Raw genomic sequence first — 14,506 nt, forward strand, 5'->3', positions numbered from 1 at the left:
AGCTTTATACCAGTTAGCTGCTTTTCCATTTGCTATTTTGTTCCATTATCTCTGTGCCTCTGGGAATCTTTCTATAAATGCAAGGTAGGTATCATTATCTATTTTTTTTTTTTTACCATTATTACTTTTTAAAAAAATGTTATATTTTTCTTGACTAATAAGCAACAAACAAAGCAAGGTCTAAAACGAGAATTTAAAAGCCTACAATAGAAACAGTAACTAAGAAATCTTTTTTCAAAATATAAAATATACTTTAAAAGAAAGCCAATCAAAAAACAGCAGCTTCTAGAAAATAATAATCTCAATGTATCAGGAACTAGGAAACACTTGAGAAAGAAAAAGTTTTCACCTGTGGATAAGGAGGAGATTTGAAAAGGAAAGGGCCAATCCAATTGTTTTCCAGAAAGTGAGATGCAAAAGAAAGTGCCACCAGCCATGATGTTTATGGGGGGCTGAGTCTCATGTCATTTGTAGCGTGCCCCTAGATTTCCTGCCCCTTTCCCCTTAAAGAAATAAAAATCAAACAATTTTCTGGGGAAAAAATTCTGAGGAAGCTGGGGACATAGCAAAACAGTGTAGGTGAGCTCCAACCATTTGCCACTGTAATTTCCCAGGAACATCTATACCTGTAAAGTATCACATGCTAATTTTATAGACATTTGTGTCATCTGTTGGTCTCCCAGGTCTTTTACGTACCTAGCAACCACTTCTGGGTACCAAAATGGGAAGATATATTCCCCATGCCTGAACGGTTCTGTCCTTAGGAAAAAGGAACGTACAAAAGAGGCCTTATCTGTTTGGACAGGAGGCTATTGTATATACCAGAGGATGGGGAACCTGCGGCCTTCTAGATGTTGTTGGACTCCAACTCCCATCAGTCACAATTAGCATGGCCAAAGGTCGGGGATGCTGGGAGCTGTAGTCCAACAACATCTGAAGGACCAGAACTTTCCTATCTTTCTTATAAGAACAGTGTTATTTTTCCAGAAAAAGAGGTGCCGGAATTCACCATGAACGCCTTCCTTTTTTCTCTTATAATGGCAATGGCGCCCACCTGAGAGTTGCTGGAACAGAGTTATGGCAAGTTCCAGCTGGAAAAAAGCCCTGTATAGGAATGTGCAGCACTTTAAAAGCAACAACTAGCTGGGAAGAAAATCAGTTACAACTGGAGCTCCCCACCATCTTTCTTCCAATAGCATGCCACAGAATTCTCCACCAGTTGAAGCTTTTGCACTGTCTTAAGAGGCAGTCCTATGTGAACTGGATGTGCGCTAATAATTTACCGTATTTTTTGCTCTATAAGACTCACTTTTTCCCTCCTAAAAAGTAAGGGGAAATGTGTGTGTGTCTTATGGAGCGAATGCAGGCTGCACAGCGATCCTGGAAGCCAGAACAGCAAGAGGGATCGCTGCTTTCACTGTGCAGTGATCCCTCTTGCTGTTCTGGCTTCTGAGATTCAGAATATTTTTTTTTCTTGTTTTCCTCCTCCAAAAACTAGGTGCGTCTTGTGGTCTGGTGCATCTTATAGAGAGAAAAATACGGTATGTTTATTTCTAACAGTGAACCAAATGGCATCTTTGGGTATCGATGCAGGTTGAACTAGTGTGATGACCTGGCTGAGTTTTTGTTTGTTACAAAAGTGATTGGTTGGGAACTAGATGTTACAAAAGGAGCACAGATTCCCAGATCTCCCCAACACTGCCTTGCCACACTTGGCATTCCCGCCTCCCCGTCTGTTCACTTTCCTGCCAGGCAGGAAACTTCTTACCCTGAAAATTGCCACCATGACTTTGAAAACACGTCTGTTTATTTTTAGGTACACTTTCCTGCTGGTGGGTGGTTTCCTCCTGGCCTGGGCTGCTATGGGGTGCTATGCCCTGCTGCTGCTTATATCTGCCTTCTCCTCTCTTGCCGTAATCCGTTCTGCTGGCCCACAGCAGGTCCACACATGGGCATTCTTCGTTCAGATGACCTGGCAAACACTGTGCCATCTTGGGCTGCATTACAAAGAATATTACCTACAAGAAGCTGCATGTATCAGGTAAAGATGTGCTTGCTCTAGTCTAGTGTATCGCTTGGATGGCAGAGTTAGTCTCGGAGCAGTTTACTTTGCATTATTTCAGTACACATAGAAACGGTAGACAGACCAATTGGATTGAGAGGGTCCTTTCCTGGGTGGTATAACTGTTTTTTGCTTACTAATTTTATTGTCATTGAACTTTATGGGAATTATACCCAGTATAAACAGGAGCAATATTGTAATACCTTTATTAAAGGTAAAGGTAAAGGTACCCCTGCCTGATCGGGCCAGTCTTGCCAGACTCTAGGGTTGTGCGCTCATCTCACTCTATAGGCCGGGAGCCAGCGCTGTCCGCAGACACTTCCGGGTAACGTGGCCAGCGTGACAAGCTGCATCTGGCGAGGCAGTGCAGCACACGGAACGCCGTTTACCTTCCCGCCAGTAAGCGGTCCCTATTTATCTACTTGCACCCTAGGGCGCTTTCGAACTGCTAGGTTGGCAGGCGCTGGGACTGAGCGACGGGAGCGCACCCCGCCGCGGGGATTCGAACCGCTGACCTTTCGATTGGCAAGTCCTAGGCGCTGAGGCTTTAACCCACAGCGCCACCCGCGTCCCAATACCTTTATTAGGACAAACTAAACTATCACTAAGCAGTGAGCGACTTTTTGAGGAGGGATAGTCAACCTTTTTATTTCCATGAGCACATTTGGACTTTTGAGTAAGTGATGTGTTGCCACCCCTCCTTCTGGTCATTTCCCGGATCAGACTCCCCTGCAAAAAGAGACCAAAGGTGAGGAAGAATACACATACAAATTTTGCTCTTAAAAGGATCTGCATAAAAGTCAGATCCTGAGCCATGAAAAGTATATAGGACTTAAAAGACAAGCTGGTAGCTTCAGCTCCATTTACTTTTGAAGGGAGAAAATATAAACCGGACAGACTGGTTTATTAGCCATTTCCTGTTGCCCATGGGATCCAGGGAATTGTAGTTCTGTGAGGCGGTTTGAGATATCTAACAAAGAATGTTCAGCACCCCCACCAAACTACAACTCCTGGCATTCTTTCGGATGCTTAAAATGGGATGTGACATAAGCTCTCTAACAGAACTGACGAGAACTAAAACTGGGTGGCTCTTAAATGCAAATTGTGTGCTCTTCTGTCACTGAGTTGGGCTATGTGGGTGGCGCTGTAGGTTAAACCACAGAGCCTAGGGCTTGCTGATCAGAAGGTTGGCGGTTCGAATCCCCGCGACGGGGTGAGCTCCCGTTGCTCGGTCCCTGCTCCTGCCAACCTAGCAGTTCGAAAGCACGTCAAAGTGCAAGTGGATAAATAGGTACCGCTCTGGCGGGAAGGTAAACGGTGTTTCCGTGCGCTGCTCTGGTTCGCCAGATGCGGCTTAGTCATGCTGGCCACATGACCCGGAAGCTGTACGCCGGCTCCCTCGGCCAATAAAGCGAGATGAGTGCCGCAACCCCAGAGTCGGCCACAACTGGACCTAATGGTCAGGGGTCCCTTTACCTTTTACCTGTCACTAGCTAACCTTTTGCTCTGTTTCAGATTGCCCATTGCCCTTTCTGCCCTCATGCTGATGACCCAGAAAGTCACCTCACTGGCTTTGGATATCCATGAAAACAAAGTGAAGGTGGGCTTGCCATCTGAGGAGAGGAGATCCTTTTGCTGGCACCTGCTCCAGGCACTGCCACTGTGTACTTATCTGCTGTGTTTCCCGACCCTGCTGGGAGGCCCTCTCTGTTCTTTCCACAGATTTCAGGCATGGGTAAGGTATTCCAAGGCTCCGTTTTCTTCAGGTCTCCTCTGGGCTGCCACTCAAAAAGGCCTGGGGGCTCTGACTCTGGGCCTGTTGAACAATATCGTGAGGGGATACATTTCCGCTCTGGATGACCTAATCGACTGCACCCACTTTGACTGTGTTTACGTCGTGTGGACCTCAGCCCTCTCCTTCAGGCTCACTTACTACTCTCACTGGCTGCTTGACGAGTCCCTCTTCCTTGCTGCAGGTTTGGGGCTGGATCTTGGCCACCACCAATATTCAGCAGCTGCTGACAGAGTCGTCATGGACACAGACATTTGGACCTTGGAAACAACCAACACAATTGCTGGCTTCACCCGAACATGGAACAAGAGCACAGCCCAGTGGCTGAGGCGGCTCATATTCCAGCAGAGCAGTTCACATCCTCTCCTGGCCACCTTTGCCTTCTCAGCCTGGTGGCATGGCTTCCGCCCTGGCCAGGTCTTTGGGTTTCTGTGCTGGGCCGTTATGGTGCAAGCAGACTACCGCTTCCATCGCGTTTTGGGTTCAGTGGCAAAATCCCGGCTTCAGAGGCTGCTGTACCAAACTGTGACCTGGTGTCATACACAACTGGTGGTGGCGTACATTATGATTGCTGTTGAGATGAGGAGTGTCTCCATGCTTTGGCGGCTGTTGTCTTCGTACAATAGCTTCTTTCCATTAGTCTCCGTCACTGTGCTCCTCCTGTTAGTAAAGAAATGAGCGAGCAGCCCTACTGGTCCTCACTAGCTCATTTCGCATCCTTAGATGGAGGTATGTAGACAGAAGCAGGATTTTAAAAACAGTTGCAGCAGCTTTTTTGTAAAGGGAATTGGGGGTTGCTTGTACGTAAAGGGTGCTGCAGCTCTAGGCAACGTTGCCTGGCTAAACCTTTCCCTGGCTGGACAGCCCTTTCTCCATGGCTGTGTCAGTCGCTGGCAGAATCCGTCAGTGGGCGTTTTCTGAACTTCTTCCAGCATAAAAACTCTTTGACCCCAAGTCTCCTCCTAGCCTCTCTGCGCGGAAGTCTCCTGCGCAGAGTGGGCGTGCCCAACGGAGGTCCTGGGCTCTCCCCGCTGCTCTCTGTGGAAGAGTCTCGGAGCCCTCCCTCCGCAGTCTCCCCTTGCTTCCTGGTGTCCCTCCTATTTCCTTCCTCAAAGGAAGCTTGCTCTCTCTCCCTGCTGGTCCCTTCTCCTGCATCGTTAGGGAGCCTTACCTCCACTCTAGGCTCCGATGGCAGTTCCCTGACATTTTTCATCCAAGGTTCAAGGCCACCTTGTAAGGTGACTTGCATTATTAACATACAGTACGTACAAACTAGGTGAAGTCTTTCATCTTGCTTCTCCCATCATGGTTGTCTTTCCCCTCCCCTTTTAATAAAGCCTGCACTTGTTTTTATTCCCACCCCCCCAGTCAATCTTTTCCCCTTACCTGCAAAAAAAGAGCAACAACACACAATGCCTTTTCAAAAACAGTTAAAACCACTCAGAAAACATTGATGATGATGATGATGATGATGATGATGATGATAGTAATAATTTTTATTATTTACACCCTGCCCATCTGGCTGGGTTTCCCCAGCCACTCTGGGCAGCTTCCAACAAAATATTAAAATACAATAGTCTATTAAACATTAAAAGCTTCCCAAAACAGGGCTGCCTTCAGATGTCTTCTAAAAGTCTGGTAATTGTTGTTCTTTTGGACATCTGGTGGGAGGGCGTTCCACAGGGTGGGTGCCACTACCGAAAAGGCCCTCTGCCTGGTTCCCTGACAATAAAGTATTTCTGTTTACAAAGCAGCAACAGTGCAGTCAAGCACTCTTGACCAGTTTTAAAATCTTGTATCTGTCTTCTTCCTGAGCATGCCTAAGGACAAAGAATTTGTAGAGTTGGAAGGGACCACAAGAGTCATCTAGTCCATCCCCCTGCAAAGCAGGAATACTTTGCCCATCGTGGGGCTTGAACCCACAACCCTGAGATTAAGAGTCTCATGCTCTACCAACTGAGCCTTGTCTCCAATTGCCTTTTTTGGGTATGTGTTTTTGCCTGTTTTAGGGATTGCATCTGCCACAGGGAACATGTCTTTAAATCCCCCAATATCGCTGGAGATAAAGCAGCTGTTGCTTCCTCTCCCAAGTCCTGTGGTTGCTACATAATTGGACTCAGCGCAACGGTTCTGCAACGAAGCACATGCTTTGGATCTTACAAAATGAACGCAGTATACAGAGACACTGCCTTGTGCTGTAACTATGCTTGGCATCCTATTCCAATACTAGCCCATCTTTTTGGCAGTCCCCAGTACCTTGGTGCAGTTTTGCCTCTGGTCTTTTGAGCAGACAGTGACATTGAGCAGAAGAACAGGCATGCCTCTATGCCATTGTTAAAGCCCATCAGTCCTCTTGCTGCTCCCTAGATATGCCCCAAACTCTCTGGGCTGTGGCACAGGCTAGCTGCCAAAGAATTCTTCCTTTGAAACCAGGCTGGTTGTACCTTCTAAGAATGTCACCAGGTGGCAGCAGAACCCAATGTTACTGCTACATGCTTGAGAGTTCCTTCTCTCCGAGCAAGTGGCAATGCGCCAAATACGATGCATGGGAGGCAGCAAGAAATCTACAACTTATGTAGGATTCCTTCTACCTCCCCACTGTCTATACATGACAGCAGATCGCTTTGTAAAAGAATACTTTAGCAACTCCATCTATGGCTGTGGGTACATTGCAGTTTATTCCAGCTCCAATGCTCTCCCCACACTGGTGTTTGAAGCCAGTTAGCCACAATTTTTTTAAAATGTATCCTGCAGTTTCTTGAGGAATATTCCTGTTTGATGCATTTCCCGTCAGAGCAGCTTCCATACGATTTGAAAACATAAGCCGCAGTTAAGCTGGGATGCGTACAGTTCAGGCAGCCACATGCTCAGTGAGTTTCATTGAATAGGAGGGGTGGAAGAACAAATCACACCACGTGCATTGGGTGAAATGCAGCAGAGGGGAAGTTTAAGCCACTAATGGGCTTATAGCCTAGATGGGACTCTTGATCTGATAAAGCAGGACAGCTCTGATTAGCCATGATAGCAAAATAGAGATTTCACATTCAGAGAAGTTTACCTTTGAGTGCCAGTTGCTGGGGAGCAAACAATGGGATGGTGTGTTTGTTTATTTGTGTGTTTCTTCATGCCTTGTTTGTGAGCTTCCAGACATCTGACTAGCCACTGCTGAAAAAGAATTCCAGCCTTGATGGACCCTTAATCTCAACAAGCAACTGGCCAGAGGGGCACATTCAGAGAAGGTCCTATTATTGGTTATGCTGGGGCTATCTTTCACCAATAGGTACATTGTCAAATCTAAGACTACAGATTACAGCCATACCTCGGGTTACAGCCGCTTCAGGTTACGTCTTTTCGGGTTGCGGACCGCCGAAACCCGGAAGTACAGGAACAGGTTACTTCCGGGTTTTGGAGGTCGCGCATGCGCAAAAGTGCTAAATCATGCTTTGCGCATGCGCAGAAGTGCCGAATTGCAACCCATGCGTGTGCAGGCGCGGGTTGCAAATGCTGCGGGTTGTGAACGTGCATCCTGCACGGATCAAGTTCGCAACCTGAGCGTCCACTGTACCTGGTTCGTCCCAAGGCACAGGTAGTGTCCTGGTTCTCTGAAGCCAATCAGAATGCTGGCCTAGCTCTGGTCCATGTGTGGATTAGTTGGGACTGGAAAGCAGAGCATCCTCACAGAGGTTCTATAGCAGCCTTCCCCAACTCTGCATAGTTTTGAATCACAACTCCCATCACTCTTAGTCATGCTGCCTGGGATTGATGGGAGTTATAGTCCCAAGAACATCTGGAGGACACCAAGTTGTGGAAGGCTGTTCTGCAGACTTAAGTCAACAGGTGAACCAGGTAATAGCCAGCTGATTTGAGTGGGAGATGTTCAGGAGCACCAGGGTGCCCAAATTTGGACTTAGCAACTACAGGTCAGGGGGCCAAATCCGGCTCTCTATGGAATTGTCATTCTGTGCAGAGAGGTCACAGAATTGTAGAGTTGGAAGGGACCCCAAGAGTTATCTAGTCCAACCCACTGCTAGGCAGGAATCTCAGATAAAGCATCCATGTCAGATGACCATCCAACCTCTGCTCAAAAGCCTCCAGTGAAGGTGTATTGAGGAGGCGGCAACAGGATTTGGAGGCAGCCAGTGGTGGGTGAGAACACTACCCTCCCTCCCTCCCTACTAGGCCCTCTTCACACATTTCACATTTTAGGTGTCTTAACTAAAAATGCAAAGCACAGATGCGACAAAAGGTGATTGTTGTATACACATGTATCATACAAGCAAGCACATGTCAGGGAGCAGTGTACACTTGTTGGCCGATCTGCATTTGCGGCTCTGCAATTTGTGGAACAGCCCCAAAGTCACCCACCAGAAAATGTACTTGCTAGCCAGCCAGGGTCTCTACAATGGATGGATGACGAACTCTCAGAAAGGGTTGTTTCCTACCATCCATCTGCCCATCCCTTCACGGGTAGATGAAGGAGGAGTGGGGAAAGCAGGTTAGCTGTGGTCAGGGCGCACATCCAAACTATCAGCTGTCATGGGACCTGTGCCTTGAAGTTCATACTTGGTATGGTTTGCCTCTAGCAAGTGCTGCCACAACACAAATCTCATTTCTGCAGTCCGGAAATTTGGTCCATTTCAGTTCGCCTTTAGCCTACAGGGCAAAGGTGTTGAGGGAGGATGTTGTGCAACTGCACAAACTTTGCCCAACTGGTCTGAGTGAGCACAATTTCCGTCTTTTTGTGTTGGATCCAACTATTTTTCTTTGAGAACAATATGACCCACCTGTTGCTAATTCTCTCTTGTCCAAAGTCACAAGAGCAAACACGGCTTGGCTGCCAGGCTCCCAGCTGTCAACAGGCTCAGTAAACTGTAACCCCATTGATTTCTTAACAGGGGTCTATTACATATTAATGCTCACCCTTCTCACCATATGTTGCTGGTGGCCAAACAGGAAGCCTTTCAATTCTCTCTTGGTTGCATGTGGCCTGATTGCTCTGCAGGTCCTTTGTGGGCAGGATCCTGGCTCGGGAGGGTAAAACAAACTTGTTCTTACGGCGTTTAACAGCAGCCCAACATTGATAAATGTGTGATGAAGTTTTTCCCATCACTATTTCTGGTGCTATGTCAGAACAAACTGTTGCCTGCTTAGTACATTAGGCTTAAAAAGGTAAAGGGGACCCCTGACCGTTAGGTCCAGTCGCGGACGACTCTGGGGTTGCGGTGCTCATCTCGCTTTATTGGCCGAGGGAGCCGGCATACAGCTTCCAGGTCATGTGGCCAGCATGACTAAGCCACTTCTGGCGTACCAGAGCAGCGCACGGAAACGCTGTTTACCTTCCCGCCGGAGTGGTACCTATTTATTTACTTGTACTTTGACGTGCTTTTGAACTGCTAGGTTGGCAGGAGCAGGGACTGAGCAACGGGAGCTCACCCCGTCAAGGGGATTCGAACTGCCGATCTTCTGATCGACAAGTCCTAGGCTCTGTGGGTTAACCCACAGCGCCACTAGCATAAAAGCACAGGATCTGGGTCAGTAAGTAACTGTCAAACTGACTTGCATAGAGCCATTGATCACCCCTCCACCTACTCCAAACTGGTTGGTAAAAAAACCATACCTTGAGTATGAATTTCACGCTGCCTCCTCCAACACGAATCATTGTTGAACGCACTGTAGATACAGTGGTACCTCGGGTTAAGAACTTAATTCGTTCTGGAGGTCATTCTTAACCTGAAACTGTTCTTAACCTGAGGTACTTTACCTAATGGGGCCTCCCGCTGCCGCACGATTTCTGTTCTCATCCTGAAGCAAAGTTCTTAACCCAAGGTACTATTTCTGGGTTAGCAGAGTCTGTAACCTGAAGCGTCTGTAACCCCAGGTACCACTGTACATGAAGAAATTCTGGAGGTGAAACTCTCCCCCCCCACACCTGATTTCTACATCAATAAAAGCTGCACCTGTTTAATTTCTGAGTGCCAAGCTGCTGTTAAGCATTCAGAAGCAAGACTAGAAAAACAGTAAGGAATTTCTATTGAGAGGTATTGTTTATTTCAGGTTCTCAGTTCTCCCAGCTCACTGCACCTCTTGATTCATCTGTGTTAATTTAATCAAATAGAAAGATGGATTGCCAAATGGTTACGGTCATGGTATAATTTATAATATAACCTGGGATCAGCTATGGTTGCCCATGACCCAAATCTAGCCTCTGAAGTACTATCTGGGCTTCTCAACTTCAACCCTCTAGGAGAAAAGTTACAGATAAGTAGTATTATGGTGATGGGAGCTCATAGCAAGCCTGCTGGGGAAGGGAATATCAGGATGTAATCCAATAGTAAGGCTAGTGATCAGCCAGGGGTAAAAAGTCTCCTCTGCAAACCCTTCCAGTCCGCTTATCTTGCCTGATCCCAGTGCTAAGTCCCTCAAAAAACTACATTGCTCTGGCTGCCGGATCCATATTCTATGGGAAATTGGGAAGGTGTCCAAACCAGTCCTGATATGACTAATAAATCAGATGTTGCTGTTCTTATGCATGGCACAAAGCCTGCAATGTAAACTCTCAATTGTTCCTCTCCTTCCTCTGTAGACCATTTGGCTGGTAGGGTTTCTTGAAGGGACGGATGTTTACCAGATCGCAGGCCTTTACCCTAGAAAGTCAAACCTGCCACACTATCCACAATCCTCACAGTGGGGAAAACACATACTCGCCTGACCTTTTGCCCATGATCAGATACATGCAGTTTCCAAAATGGAAAATAATCCCCATGAAAGGACAAGTTGCCTTATGAAGCAGCACTTATGAGCAGGCATAGGCAAACTCCGGCCCTCCAGATGTTTGGGACTACAATTCCCATCACCCTTAGCTAACAGGACCAGTGGTCAGGGATGATGGGAATTGTAGTCCCAAACTTCTGGAGGGCCGGAGTTTGCCTATGCCTGCTTATGAGTCTCCTGTAAATATTACACGAGAGTAGTGCATCTGGAGCAAGACAGCTGCTGGAGCCACTAAACCTTGCTGGGGACCCTATACACCACCAAAGCTTATCAGCTTCTCCCCCACTTTTCCTGATAGCCATTTCAATGTGTGAGTATGATGCTGATCATTGCAAAGGTATCAAAATTCTCAGTGATTATTACTATTTTTACATAATGGTAGGGTACTGTAAGGGATGCGGGTGGCACTGTGGGTTAAACCACAGAGCCTAGGACTTGCCGATCAGAAGGTCGGCAGTTCGAATCCCCGCGACGGGGTGAGTTCCCGTTGCTCAGTCCCTGCCCCTGCCAACCTAGGAGTTCGAAAGCACGTCAAAGTGCAAGTAGATAAATAGGTACCGCTCCGGTGGGAAGGTAAATGGCGTTTCCGTGCACTGCTCTGGTTTCCCAGAAGCGGCTGAATCATGCTGGCCACATGACCTGGAAGCTGTACGCCGGCTCCCTCGGCCAATAAAGAGAGATGAGCGCCGCAACCCCAGAGTCGGTCACGACTGGACCTAATGGTCAGGGGTCCCTTTACCTTTTAAGCTTCCTTTATCTCCATTAATGCTTTGCTGCCCAAATGACTTTCACCTCCAAATCAATGCTTTCCCACGCTTTCCCCTTCCTCAATCTGGATTTTCTCTTTTGAAGTACAGTGGTACCTCAGGTTACATACGCTCCAGGTTACATACCCTTCAGACTCCACTAACCCAGAAATAGTACCTCGGGTTAAGAACTTTGCTTCAGGATGAGAACAGATATCGTGCTCTGGCGGTGCAGCGGCAGCAGGAGGCCCCATTAGATAAAGTGGTGCTTCAGGTTAAGAACAGTTTCAGATTAAGAACAGACCTCCGGAATGAATTAAGTACTTAACCCGAGGTACCACTGAATATATTTTATGAGAAAATCCAGATTGAAGGGAAAGTGTGGGAAGGCAGTGATTTGAAGAGGAAAGTCGTATGGACAACTAAGAACTAACCAAGGTACAAGGAAACTCACCCCTCTCCACATTACATGGCAGTATGGATGAGCTCACAGAGAGGGTTGAAGAGGACAGGATTTGTTTTTGTTTTTAATGGGTGCAGGAAGAGATGCAGGAAATGCTCACTTCCCTGAAAATGAGAGAGCACAGTTCAGACTCCAGAATCTCTTCCTTTTTGCTCAATTCATTTCTCTTCACCTTCCTTCCCTGTTTCTACATCTATGAGGCTGGTGATCCCTCTGGGCAGGGTAAAGTTGGAGCAGGGCTGCCAGGAAGGCTTGAGTGGGCAAAGCTGGGTGGGTTTGGTGAGACATACAATACTTCCAGGCAGTCAAATATTATGGGATAGGAGCTCCTCATGTGTGCATCCACACAGCACTGCTGGCATCAAAACACCATATGCTTTTTCTCGGTCGCCAATGGCTTCTTTGCAGTATCTGAACAACCTGTGTATAAAATTAAGCCACCATCCGGAATCACGCAGAATGTTGCTGGGTTTTTTAATAGAAAATATATTAGGATATTTCACAGCGAATAAGCCTCTGCCCCAAGATTGAGCACATTCACTAGGAAAGCAAAACAACAACAAAATCTCACAAGAACGAAACCCTCCTCCCATTTAGGAAATACACATACCTTCTTTTTTTCCTTTTTTAATTTACCTCCAAGAGTAACCCAGGAAGCGATACACTTGGTGGTGGAATCCAGCACTATTGTCTGTTTACAACACTCATAATGGTATTTATCCTGAAATATACATAGGTTTTGATTTTTGCGTTGTGTTTGTGCATGAAATACGGTCTGTTTCACGCAATTATCATTCCACAGAGGGGACGGGAGGTGTGTGACATTTTCTGTGCCAGGAAGCGCTTAGTCCATTGCCCTTAGAAGTAACAACACCCTTTTCACACACTACGGAGAATCAAAGGAGCTGAAGATGTTTCAGCGACTTGCAGAGAGAAGGTGGATCTGCGGCGGCTAAATACTGGCAGCACAGCCAGTCCTCCAGCTCGACGCTCCGCTCCGCGTCCACCGCCCTCTCGGCAAACTTCATCATGAGCAACGCCCGCTTCATGTCGATCCAGTTGTGAAGCGCTTCCTCGTGGTTAAGGGCCTGATCCGTCAAGTCTTTCCGGGGACCCCACAGCAGGCACTGCAAGATCTGCTTGGCCTCCACGATGCGGATGCGTTTGATGGGGTCTGCTTCCAGCAACAAGTGAGCCAGCTGCTGGAGCCCCCGAGAATAAATGGAGAGGTGGGGCAGAGGGGGAAGGTCTTCCTGGCTGTACTCCTGTTCCCGGAGGTGGGCTTTCACTTCGAAGGGGTTGGGCTGGTGCAGAAGCTCGTAGATGAGGATGCCGGTTTGGAACTCGTCGAATTTTTTGTACTGGGAGGCGGAGACGATCTCCGGGGCCAAGCGAGCCTGGTTCTTTTTCGCTTTGGACTCGGCGGCACCCGGCTTCTGCTTGGCTTTCAAAAAGTTGCTGATGATGAGCCGCGGCAGATGTTTGTCCTCTCTGCTTTTGTTGCAGCTGGGGGGAGGTCTGCAATGGACCAGCAGCAAGTTCTCAAGGCAAAGGTCTCTGTGGATGATGCTGTATTCCTTGAGGTGTTCCAGCCCATTGCAGAGTTGCAGGAGAAGGAAACACACCCGCCGTTCATACAGCTCTGGCTTCGCTTTGTGGAAAGGGCCGGAACCCCTCACGAAGTCGGCGGCAGTCTGGTGCGGGACCTCGTGGGTGATGACGACCACGCAGTCTTGCTCGGTGGTGGCGCGGGAGGGGCCCTGGCCGTCCGCGGAAGCGTTTTTCAGCATGCTGGAGGGCACTGTGGCAACAAAATGCCCACAGTCTTGCTGGATGTTGAAGTGGACCGGGACGGAAGGGCTGCAGCAGGACGTTGCGGCTTTCGTGTCTTGAGTTTTACATATCTGTGAATGGAAAGCAGGAAAGGGACAGAAGCAAAGTGTATGGTCAGTTCCGTTTGGGATAGGGAAGGAGGTAAGGGAATGAAAAACTTGATTCAGGGAAATGTGAACCCACAAAAGCATCAGGGTCTGAATGTAAGTAGGTACTGATCAGGCCACTATTGTTATTCGGATGGTGAGGATGATGATGATGATGATGATGATGATAATAATAATAATAATAATAATACAGTGGTACCTCGGGTTACATACGCTTCAGGTTACAGACTCCACTAACCAAGAAATACTGCTTCAGGTTAAGAACTTTGCTTCAGGATAAGAACAGAAATCGGGCTCCGGCAGCGCGGCGGCAGCAGAAGGCCCCATTAGCTAAAGTGATGCTTCAGGTTAAGAACAGTTTCAGGTTAAGAACGGACCTCTGGAATGAATTAAGTACTTAACCTGAGGTACCACTGTAATAATAATTCTGTTCTTCCTCCCCAAAGGAGCCCATGGCCAATTATTATTGGTTCGCATCCAACTAAGGTTTCCTCAGCGCATGGGTGGAATTCAATGTGGCGTTAAGGAGATTGTGGGGTTCTCCTAATCCTCCAAAATGGACCTGGAAGAGGCACAACAGGCCAATCTGGAGAGGAGATGGGGAAAAGTTGTGTTGCACTAGGTACAAGTCCTTGCACTGACTTCAGGTAATGGAAGCAGGTAGTTCAACGTGGGCCACTGACAGAAATTTCCATTTCTCCACTCTGAGTTTGACGACTGTTGGATGCAACC

At 47.6% G+C, this 14,506-nt stretch overlaps 2 protein-coding genes across 4 annotated transcripts in view; one reads left to right on the forward strand and one right to left on the reverse strand.

Moving 5' to 3' along the window:
- The first annotated feature begins 1,782 nt into the window (after window positions 1-1,782).
- Window positions 1,783-4,596, forward strand: MBOAT4 (membrane bound O-acyltransferase domain containing 4). Its single transcript, XM_053370914.1, has 2 exons — window positions 1,783-2,041; window positions 3,578-4,596. Exons 1-2 carry the CDS (start codon window positions 1,785-1,787, stop codon window positions 4,530-4,532), a joined length of 1,212 nt encoding a protein of 403 aa, XP_053226889.1. The 5' UTR covers window positions 1,783-1,784; the 3' UTR covers window positions 4,533-4,596.
- Window positions 4,597-12,291: 7,695 nt separating this feature from the next.
- PRAG1 (PEAK1 related, kinase-activating pseudokinase 1) overlaps window positions 12,292-14,506 on the reverse strand; it is a 55,415-nt gene continuing 53,200 nt past the window's right edge. For all 3 annotated transcript variants that reach the window (XM_053370562.1, XM_053370564.1, XM_053370565.1), the window contains exon 6: window positions 12,292-13,738. In XM_053370562.1, the coding sequence (XP_053226537.1) occupies window positions 12,731-13,738 (1,008 nt within the window). In that variant the 3' untranslated portion in view covers window positions 12,292-12,730. The remainder of the gene's footprint in view (window positions 13,739-14,506) is intronic.

This window comes from Podarcis raffonei, chromosome 17 (genome assembly GCF_027172205.1).
Source record: "Podarcis raffonei isolate rPodRaf1 chromosome 17, rPodRaf1.pri, whole genome shotgun sequence".
NCBI lineage: Eukaryota > Metazoa > Chordata > Lepidosauria > Squamata > Lacertidae > Podarcis > Podarcis raffonei.

Excerpts from the sequence above, each read along its gene's own strand:
- MBOAT4 (XM_053370914.1), top strand. The coding sequence starts at position 1,785 with ATGACTTTGAAAACACGTCTGTTTATTTTTAGGTACACTTTCCTGCTG. Across the intron at positions 2,042-3,577 it reads CAAGAAGCTGCATGTATCAG|ATTGCCCATTGCCCTTTCTG; the intron begins GTAAAGATGTGC and ends GCTCTGTTTCAG.